We start from the raw sequence: 10,853 nt of genomic DNA on the forward strand, positions 1-10,853 counted from the left end.
AGAAAACTACTTAAACAATTACTTATCTCTATCTCTTTTCTACTTTAAATATATACTACTATATACTAAAAAAAAACACTTGACAAACAAAATTTTGTTGTAAGAATCTCATTTCTAATAATGCATATCCCTCCCTCTTGCAAAAATGAAGTAAAAACAATACTAGTAATGATTCATACATTCTCTACACCAAAAAGACCTTTTTCAGTAATAACAAACTGAGAAGAGGATAGTGGCAAATGAGGAGCAAAAACAAGGCTACTAAATCTTGTAATTTTAATTCCAGTTTGATCCTTGGATAAGAAGATTCTAGAATTAACACAATTAGCCCAGGAAATACCCAATGCAGGACAAACCCTTCTACCAGAAGAACACAATTCACTAAAATTCCCAATTCTAACACTTTCATTCCCTTCAATAAAATCAACAACCTGATTCGTAACAACCACAACCAAACCAAATCTCTCCGCCAACGATTTCAATCCACCAGAAATCTTGAAAAACAAGGAAGATCTACGCTTAAGATCAAAACAACAATTCCCAAATTCAGATCTAAATAAAGCAGCAATAGAATCAACAACTATTACTCTAATAGGTAACAATCGTGATTTCCAGTAACGTAAACAAAGCTCAATATCAGGCAATAATTCAACGAAATTCTCAGCGGAAGAAATTCCGCGGAGAATGATACGAGAGAGAGGATCAGAGCTACTGAGGAGGAGGTGATTTGGATGAGATGAAAGGAGAGAGAGGGAGAGTTGTTTTAAACGGCGGATAGGGAAAGGATATTCGGTGTATATGTAAAGAGATGAGCCGTTGAGACCGCCGTGAGAGGGTGGTAGTTGAGCGGACAGGACCAGTTGGAGACAGATTTGAGTTTTTCCGCTTCCGCTTTCGCCGACGACTTCGGTTATTGATTTTGTTGGTATTCCGCCGTTCAGGTTGCGATCTAGTATGGGACAACCCACGGTGCATTTCTCACTTTTTTCATCCACCTTCTGCAGTAGATTCTGCGCCTCTCTCTTCATTTCGCTCTTTGCTTACTCATTGTAAAAATCATTCATATAAATAACCCTAATAGTCTGTCCATAGAAATGTCAAAATTGCTAGTTTTGGATATCAGGACCGGGGTTCGAACCCTGATCACTTCACTTTATGTGTGTGAATTTTAAATGGCTTTGCATTTCGTCTATCAACCAAAACCCTACTAATCAACCTGGGACAATTTTTATGTTATAGAAGTATTATTTATTTGTTTATTTTTAGTTATTAAATGGAAAATTTTGCTGGAAAAACTTATAAATATGAAATCACCTAAAAAAGATACATTTTATTAATATTTAATTTTTTACCATCTAAGTAAAATATTTCGAAGACCACCTGCTAAGATAGTAAATTGAATGAAGTGATTAGATAAAGTATGGGATCCACCGATGAAGAGTTGATTCAAGAACGAACAAGAGGCCAAAGGGAACCAAAAGTGTTGCAGGAGAGGAACAAATGCTGAGTCGATTCGACCGCTCCATAACCAGATACACAATAGTGAGCCTACGGTGATAAGATGCCTCGAGAGACCAGGTTTGCTTTTGTAGGTAACCTGTCTCACAAGAGTCGTTACACAAAAATGAAAACCTTCAAGGAAACCTGAGTGTGCCAAATAAGACCCTCTGCGGCGTCCAAAGTAACTGAATCATGTGTCGTCAAGAGCTGATATGCACCTCGAACAAAGTAGCCTTTATCAGGGTCATGCTGCCACGCTGCCACTGCCCACGATCAGAATATTGTGCCTGCATGGAGAAATTAAGAAGTAACGTCTGACACGCCCCCAACATCTCCTCCTCCCACGCCCTCAACTGCCTCCTCCACACCCACGCCTCCCCACCGGCCCCCAATCTTAAGGACAACATCTAAGCCACAGAAACTGAGGGAGCTTTGAAGAAGGGAAGAGCATAGACAAACAGAGAGGTCAAAACGGACTTGAGTAGAATCAGACGACCACCAAAAGTAAGGAAGCGACTCTTCCACCCAGCTAATTGATTCTTCAAACCAGTGTTTTAAAAATTGGGCCGGTCATCGAACCGACAAGGGTACTAGGTCACTGGTTCATTGGTCGAATCACTGGGTCACTAGTCGAACAGTATGACAAACCAGATAAAACCGGTGGGATGAACCGGTCTTTATGATAAGACTATATAGTTATTAAACTGGTTGAATCAGATAACTCAGTCTTTAAAAAAGTATAAAAAATATGAAAATTTGAAAATTTCATAAAAAGAATGTCATAAAATTCTATAAAACAAGGACATATACCACTAATAATAATAAATAATTTTTTATATAAAGAATGTCATATACAAATAAATTATGTTTTCCTTCAAAAAAATAAAAAGAGAATAAGAGGCTTTGGATATCAAGTGAAATTTGTTTTGTTTCAAAACAATTTCATCCCTCTGCATATGTTGTTTACCGTAACATGATGAAGAAATAAAGAGAATAAGAGGTTGTTTGTTACCGATTAAAAAAATAGTGATTTTGATGTAAAATAATTTAGAGATTAGTTTTTAGAGATTTTTAAAAAAGTTGAATTTATTTGTGTTTGTTTATTATAATAAAAATCACTTTTTCTAAATAAAATAATCAGTTTGTTTGGATAGAACTTATAAAAGTGATTTTTTTAATTATAAATAACTTTCTTCTTTTAACATTTATTTTCTCTCTCCTCTAAAAAAAATTTATTATTTTATAAGCTACTCTTAGTAGCTTCTTATTTTTAGCTGTTTTCTGATTATTTTTAGCTTCTAATTATTTTTAAAATCTGTAACAAACATATGTAAAATAATTAAAAGTGATTATTTTTATAAAAAAAGTGTTTTTTTCTAAAATAAGCTATAACAAACGACCTCTAAAAAAAAGAAAAAAAAGCTAAGCGTAAAAAAATTTAAAAAAAGCGTAAAAAAAAAAACTGCCTGCAAATAAACCGATCGGTTCAAAAAACTGCCGGTTCGCCAGTTTTTTTGGTTCATTCTGGTTTCCACCGTTTCATTAGCATGTCCGGTCCAACAACTAAACCAGACCGGTTTACATCCGGTTCTCGGTTCAACCGGTTCGACCGGCCGGTCCGGTTTTTAAAACACTGCTTTAAACAAGCCAACATTGGTTCCCAAAAACTCAGACGGTATGTTTAAGTTTTTTATTTAGGCTTAAATGCAGTTTTGACCCCAAATTTTATAATTGTGCGATTTTGGCCCCCACATTTCAATTACTTGATTTTAACCCCCTAAGTTTCACAATTGCTCGATTTTAGCTCCTCAAGTTTCAATTGCTCGATTTTGGCCCCCAAGTTTACCCCATTTTGCATTTGCTAGCCCCCATTGACTTTTTGGGCTAAAAATTGGTTATGTGGCATTTTAAAATTAAATAATAAAAATGTTTTTAAATTTTTTAAAAAAATCACAAATTGTTTTTTAAAAATAAATTATAAAATCAAATATTATTATTTTAAAATTACAAATTTTATGAACTATTTTTAAAAAATTTTGTAAACTTTTTTTTAAATAAAAAATCATTAAATCTTTTATTAAAAAACAATTTTTAATACATTTTTATAAAAGCAAATATTATTATTATATAATTTTTTTTTAATTAAAACATATTTTTTAATTTTTTTAAAATTTCAGATCAAATCATAATTGATTTGCATGGAAATAGGAAAATTTCAGATTTTTTATTTGCAACATGGAAACAGGAAAACAAAAAAAAGACAGATGAGAGTCATATTGGTGTTCAAAAGAAAAGTCACCTCATAGGTTAGAGTTTTTACTGAGCCATATACAAGGAACAATAAAAATACAATAGCTTGACTATCCATTTTGGAATTTTGTCAAAAAAAAAACACCATACTATATAATATAATGACCAACCTGAGTTTAGATAAATACACTAGTAATCTTGTGAAATTCACAACGTATGCTTTATAGTACGAAGGAAATACCAATAGTTGTTCAGCATGTGATCGTGTGGTCTCACTTCATCCCACTTTCCTGTACAAAATATAGCATATGCATCTGCCGCATACCTGATTAAAAGAGATAACAACTATCAACCAAATATAAAGAAAAAAGAATAAAATTTAAGATTTTTTATTTTTAGCAATTTAATCAATTCAAATTGTGAATTTTGTTAACAGATTATGAGAATTTGAGGGTTTTAAACAAATGAAAAGATATGAAGGGACTTGTTTGAAATTATTAAAAAGTCAAGGGACTTAAGTGAAGAATTCACAATAAAGATGTTTATAAAAGACCACATACCTGCCGACACCATGCAGTTCAGTCACATGGGTCCATGTCTCGGCTAAGTACTCACGAGAAAGGCGTTGCAAACTTTTTGACCTATTCGCATGAAGACCTAATGACCTTATTATCTCTTGTATTTCCTCTCTTGGGACTTGAATACAAGTTTCTGCATCTGGACATAACTCGAAAAAGTTGGCTAGAATTTTTTTTGCCTGCATTTTGCAAAGTAAGCTATCTCAAAATAGGATATAGATATAGATATACAAAAGCATAGCACACACAAAAAAGATATTTAAACAAAATCAAAATTCAACACTTGCCAATGACACGAAGGTCTTGGGATAAGTTAACATATGTTACGTGCCAGAACTCAACAACACGGTAATAACAGTAAATGAGATAAAATAAGGGAATATGAGAGTTTTATTGATTATGAAAATGGAGTGATTAGAGAAAGGGGAATATCTATCCCTAGATTCTGACCAGAGCTGAGCTTAGAGCTGCTTATTCTAACGTTCTAACAATAATCCAAGTTAAGTCTCGATCTTAACCCTCTCCCCCTTAACCTCTTATATCGTGTAAGTATTTGTGTGCCCTCCTCATTTCTGTCCACATCACCTTCACAACTAATTAGCCACTATTTACCTTCTTGCCACTTCTAGTATATACCTTCCATATTTTGGATCCACTTGACTAATTGTGCATTAGTTCCTCATGTGATTTGTTATTTTGAGTCCTATCAACAAATTCTCAAATAATGCATCCACCTGGTTTGACATTACTCGAATCATGTCATAAATGAAACAACAGTTTAGCACAAAATTAAAAATTAAATTTTCCTAAGCAAGACCTTAAGAGAATAAATTTTAAAGATGGCATTATAGCAATGCTTTCCGAAACAGTTTAGAAAGCCAAAAATAATTAACAATAGCAGTCAGCCTTCTAAAGAAAATCATTAATAAACCCAAGCTACATCTGTGAGCTGTCTTTAATAATACAGCTATCTCTTTTATCTATTTATTCTATAATTTGTGTCTCACTCTCGGTTATATATTATCTTAGCTTATTGATCATACGATAAAACAAACTAGCTCCTCCCTTTTCCAGCCTTTGCTTTTACTTTTGCCTTTAGATTTCTGGGTTAGTGGCTTAAATTTCTTTAGACGTATGTGATGAATAACATTGCAATCCATGGATTCAATTAGAGTCAATTCAATACTTATGTCAAATATTAGATGCCTATCCAGTAATGGTTATCACATTTGTCACTTATTTGTGCTAGTATATGATTGTTATAATAAATAAAAGTGCAGTCCTATGTGAAGGCGTCTAATCTAATAAAACTGAACTTTTCTGAATATGTTAGACATTGTTTGGTAACAGCATATCAAGAGCACGGGCTGGTGGGTGGTGAGGCTATTTTGTGGGGCAAGTGCATTGGAGAGGTTATAGACGAGAAGGAAGTGCATAACAGATGCGAAAGGTTTACATTTCTTTCAATATGTACTCATCAACAAGAAGAGAAGGAAGTGCATAATAAATAGTTTAGAAAACCAAAACAAGTCAACGGTCTTCATTAAAATAGAAAAGTACAATAGCATAATAAGTCCAGGGTCAACAGTAATAAAACATCGGCATAAAAAAAATAAGGGATTCCGTAAAGCAAAACATAGAGAAATACTTCGATGAATGTACCTGATTACCAGTAGTGACGTTTAGTAGCATACAAATAACTAGCACCCTCCATGGATCATGGAAATGATCCTCTTGAATGAGATTCCAGTGAGAACGTGGAGGCAGCCAATTATTATCCGGAGTTTTTCTTTTGTAAGCCTCCTTAAATCTCTCAGCCTTTGTTAAAGGTTTAGTTTTTTTACCACTATTTTTGGATTTCCTTTTACGCTTTTCAACTATAAGTCTCGTTTGAGAGTATTTGGAATCATCTGCTTTCAAACTTTCAGTTATGCTAGAATTCTTTTGAAAATAAGGAGACAACTTCTTCGGTTTAGACTCTTCAACTTTCGGAAAATAAGGAGACAACTTCTTTGGTTTAGACTCTTCAACTTTCGGAAAATAAGGAGACAACTTCTTCGGTTTAGACTCTTCAACTTTCGGAAAATAAGGAGACAACTTCTTTGGTTTAGACTCTTCAACTTTCGGAAAATAAGGAGACAACTTCTTTGGTTTAGACTCTTCAACTTTCGGAAAATAAGGAGACAACTTCTTCGGTTTAGACTCTTCAACTTTATGAAAATAAGGAGACACCTTCATTGGTCTAGACTCTACAACTTTCCGAAAATAAGGAGACACCTTCCTAGAACAACAATAATCGTTCAAATGTTCAGTTCTTTCAAATGTTCGGAGTCGACATTTGTTTTGAAAATAAGGAGACACCCTTCTAGGATGCTCCTCCATCAATTCATTTTTCTTATATGCAAATTCACTGAAGGGATTATCCACATACTTAATTTCCATTTTTCCCTAATTAAGTTACAAAATAAATTACCAAAAAAAAAAAAAAGAAAAAATGAAACATATATCAGAATAAAGTAATAACAACAGAAAAAACAACATGAAGCTTTGTTAAGAATACAGTGTGAAAGAACAAAGAAGTGTGAAACCTGAGCTTTGTTAAGAAGAGGCTTCAATCACAACAAGAGAGCTTCAAGAAATTCCGCGGAGAATGATACGAGAGAGAGGATCAGAGCTACTGAGGAGGAGGTGATTTGGATGAGATGAAAGGAGAGAGAGGGAGAGTTGTTTTAAACGGCGGACAGGACCAGTTGGAGACAGATTTGAGTTTTTCCGCTTCCGCTTTCGCCGACGACTTCCGCCGTTCAGGTTCGCTCTTTATTAAAACCTTGGGAGATAAAAAATTAGGCTAAAATTATGATGCATTGTTGAAAATATTTATGTGTAATAAATCAGGAAATCTTCAACATCAGAATATCAGATCCCAATAATTTTATGATAAATATATTGACTAATAAGATTTAATAGACAAGTAAATAGAATATACAATATTTTTTAATAATTATTATCTATAATTTGTTTAGCAACTATAATAATGAAAATACACATTTTCTTATTAAAAAAAGACACAATTTTTGTTAGTCAAAAAAAAAAAGACACAATTTTTGTTCTTTGAGGTAGCGCTGTTAAAATGGATTAACTCGTTCGGCTTGCTCGCCAAATCCGAATATGTAGAGTTTGAACCCTAAAATATTAGTCTGATTCTTTTTTATGGCTTTTAGCCCGATCCGAAAATTCAGTTTAAAATACGGGCTAGCCCCCAGGGGATACGGGTAGCCCGTTATCCGTATAAGGCAAAATAAATCCCCAAAAAGTTAAAATAAAAACTAAACTAATTACCATACAATGACATATGATTGTATTTGATTATTAAAATATAATATCTAATTGTTTCATAATTCTTGATGGAACTTCACAATTTCTAGTACTACGCTACTTCCCAACCAACTATATGGAAGTTATGGACTACAATGTCATCAAACAGTAAGTGTAGCTATTTGAGTATTTTTAATCCAACTCACAAATGCTAAGAAGTCAAACCCACATATTTGACTTTGTTATTCCTCATCATTCTTCACAAATTTAGCTTTTCCCATCAAGAAAGGGGAAATGCTACTATAGGCACAAATATAAATGTCATGGTGTTAGAGACACTCACACAAAAAAATTTAAAAATTAAATGAAAATGAATTAAAATAATATGATTGATGTAACTATATTATTTTTCATTTAATGTGTTGATTTTTTACGTGTGTGTGCCTAAATACATTTTATTTAGGTTTGTGCCTATGTAAAACTTACTCGAAAGAACAAACTATGAATGGTTTCAAAGAACTCTTGCCATGTTCTAAATTCCATGGCACATTTGAACCAAAAATGAAAGAATGTTTTGCAAGGATTTTCTTTTCAAAAAGAAATGCCCGAGGGTCTAATTTAAGATATCCACAATGAATGGCTGAGACTAAGTTATCACAATAATTTCTACCCATTACCCATTAGTAAAATAAAGACTAATTTTTGCAAGGATTGTCATATGCTTTGACTTGATTTAGGTCACAAAAATAAAAGAAATATAGTTAACATCACTTTAGTCTTGATAGGATAGCATAGTGACAGGATAAGATATAAAACAGGATAAGGATAGGATATGATAACAGCAGGATAACAATTATACTCAGTTATCATATCCTGTGTTTGGTGCACACAGGATAACAAACATGATAACTATTATATTTTGTTTTTAATAGCTCATAATAATATGATAAGATATATAACATATTTAAATGATAATGACAAAATTACTATTGTAAAACAATTGTTATTTTTTTAAAATTATTTTGTAATACTTTTAATTTTATAAATAAAAAATATGAATAGGTAATCAAATAACTTTATATAATTTCAAATAAAAATTATGAGAAAATAATCAAGTTTAATTTTTTATATGAATCATGATCAAATAAATAACTCAATAATATATACATGTTAGATAAGCCAAATAAATATATGATATATCTCATACGTAAATAATCAAACTACTATTGCAAAAGAATTATATTTAATTTTTTATAAAATTTAAATTAATATTCCTATTTGTCAATTTTTTAATAATCATTTTACTTTAAAATATTGTAATTTTAGTAAAATTTTGATTTTTTAGAATATATAAATTACAAAATTACCCCTGTGAGAAAATCACATATATATTTAAAAATTAATTGTTTTATTATTTATATTTTATTAATTTTATTTTATGTATTTTAAAATATATTTTATAAAATAAATCAGTGTTTTTTTTTTCTTATCCTATCCTGCTGGTAACCCAGCTCAAATTCAGGATAAGAATTATAACTAGAGAGACAGGATAGGATAAGCTTCAGGATTAACTTATCATATCCTGTTGTATCACCAAACACTGGATTGCGGCAGGATATGATACAGTTATCCTATCCTGTCTCTTATCCTGTGCACCAAACGGGCCCTTAAGTTAGTAGTTATCTCAAATAATATTAGAAGGGCCACAAGCAAATTAAGATATTCAACCCAATTACCCAACAAAGTACACAGTACACTAAAAAGAAAGGGCCTAACAAAAGAAAAAGAGAAATTAATTTGGTTAGAAACAATTTTTTATTTACTTAAAAGACAAATTATACAAGATGTAATTACAAGGAGTTAAGTGCATAATATTGCATGATATATATAGCAGGGAGCACCACATGAAATCCTAATACAATGAAACTAAAGAAAGACAAATCCCACAAATAGGAAAAACCAAAGGATGCAAAAGATCAAAACATAACAGCCATGGACAAAACAAAAACAAAGATTTCAATATCCTAATACCTAGGGAAACCAAGATGATAGAGACCAAGTCCAGTGAAAGTTACACAAGGGACACCACAAAGTGGGCTAAGGAATCTGGTAGCATTTCTCCATAAGCCTAAGAATCCCATAACCATTTGGAAACTTCCGCTTATAATCATGGCACCTTGTATTCCCCTAATTGTTTGAGTAAACCTCTAATAAAATCAACCATATGGACCAAATCAGCAATAAAATAAACAGGGAAATGAACATTAACAAAAGAAGAATCATTGACCTCATAAGATCTGTATATGAATTGTATATGCTGGCTTGAACAACTGACATAATAGGTATTATGTTAGTGTATGAACCAACAACTACAGTCGGCAATCGCTTTCCGAACAAACCTTGAGAAAGCCAGATTTGGATCTTCATAGAGCTTCTTTAAAGCTTGTAAGCGCTCAAACTAACAACAACGCCAAAAAAATTACTAAAATCAATGCAAATAAAATTTTAATGAATGAATACCTACCACATTTGAGTTACCAAGGAAAAAATGATTATAAACTAATAATGTCCATAAAAAGCAAAATCAATTAAACATTCCCGAATTTCACACACAAAATAGTACTTGAAATCAAAATCAAATAAAAATAAGTGAATAATTGAGATTTGAAATAGGAAGTGAATAAGAGATACCTTCACCTGAGGTTGGAGTGTAAGAATCCACATTAGAGCTGATGGAAATCAAACAGAGAAACAAAGAGTCTAAATCTGCAAAGGAAATTGTTAGGGTTAGGGTTCCAGCTGCAATATCCTCTGCTTCAGCAGTAGACAGAGATAAACTATTTTGTTTCTTGCTAAACCATGAAATTAAATTATTTCCAATGAAGAAACAACCTCCAGAAGTGTTTTTTCTATCATAAGCACAACCTGCCCAATCAGCATCACAATAGTCCACTAACATAGAGTCTTCACCATGAGAGTACATCATACCATAATCACAAGTTCCACTTATATACTTGAGAATCCTCTTCACTTGAGTCAGATGACTCATCTTTGGAGCAGCATAATCATGGTGAAGAAGTTGAAAATACAAACGTGTCGTCAGTCAACTCAAGAACAATTATCTTGGTGACCTTCCCATCCTTGAGGTATTCCCGATTAGTAGACAAACCAATGAGAAGGCCAATGACATGTGATTTTGAAGGAATTAAA

General features: G+C 32.3%; 2 protein-coding genes and 1 long non-coding RNA gene across 3 annotated transcripts; all 3 read right to left on the reverse strand.

Annotated features, from left to right (window-relative positions):
- Positions 1-173: 173 nt before the first annotated feature.
- Positions 174-1,038, reverse strand: LOC123884954 (DNA repair protein XRCC3 homolog). Its single transcript, XM_045934186.1, has one exon. It carries the CDS (start codon positions 1,026-1,028, stop codon positions 174-176), a length of 855 nt encoding a protein of 284 aa, XP_045790142.1. The 5' UTR covers positions 1,029-1,038.
- A 2,667-nt stretch (positions 1,039-3,705) lies between these two features.
- LOC123884953 (methyl-CpG-binding domain protein 4-like protein) lies at positions 3,706-7,208 on the reverse strand. The gene is made up of 4 exons (XM_045934185.1): positions 6,917-7,208; positions 5,991-6,776; positions 4,311-4,507; positions 3,706-4,075 (listed from the first exon to the last, which is right to left on the reverse strand). The coding sequence occupies exons 2-4, from the start codon at positions 6,768-6,770 to the stop codon at positions 3,958-3,960; spliced, it is 1,095 nt and encodes a 364-aa protein (XP_045790141.1). The 5' UTR covers positions 6,771-6,776; positions 6,917-7,208; the 3' UTR covers positions 3,706-3,957.
- Positions 7,209-9,439: 2,231 nt separating this feature from the next.
- On the reverse strand, positions 9,440-10,441 carry LOC123884955. Its single transcript, XR_006801036.1, has 3 exons — positions 10,335-10,441; positions 9,931-10,101; positions 9,440-9,850 (listed from the first exon to the last, which is right to left on the reverse strand). It is a non-coding gene; the product is annotated as an uncharacterized LOC123884955 (long non-coding RNA).
- Between the last annotated feature and the right edge of the window lie 412 nt (positions 10,442-10,853).

This window comes from Trifolium pratense, linkage group LG5 (assembly GCF_020283565.1).
Source record: "Trifolium pratense cultivar HEN17-A07 linkage group LG5, ARS_RC_1.1, whole genome shotgun sequence".
Lineage (NCBI taxonomy): Eukaryota > Viridiplantae > Streptophyta > Magnoliopsida > Fabales > Fabaceae > Trifolium > Trifolium pratense.

Bases quoted from the DNA above. Each gene is read 5' to 3' on its own strand.
- LOC123884954 (XM_045934186.1), bottom strand. From the start codon at position 1,028: ATGAAGAGAGAGGCGCAGAATCTACTGCAGAAGGTGGATGAAAAAAGT.
- LOC123884953 (XM_045934185.1), bottom strand. From the start codon at position 6,770: ATGGAAATTAAGTATGTGGATAATCCCTTCAGTGAATTTGCATATAAG. The intron at 4,508-5,990 runs GTACATTCATCG...TGCAAAATGCAG, and splicing joins ACGTCACTACTGGTAATCAG to GCAAAAAAAATTCTAGCCAA. The intron at 4,076-4,310 runs GTATGTGGTCTT...TCTTTTAATCAG, and splicing joins GAACTGCATGGTGTCGGCAG to GTATGCGGCAGATGCATATG.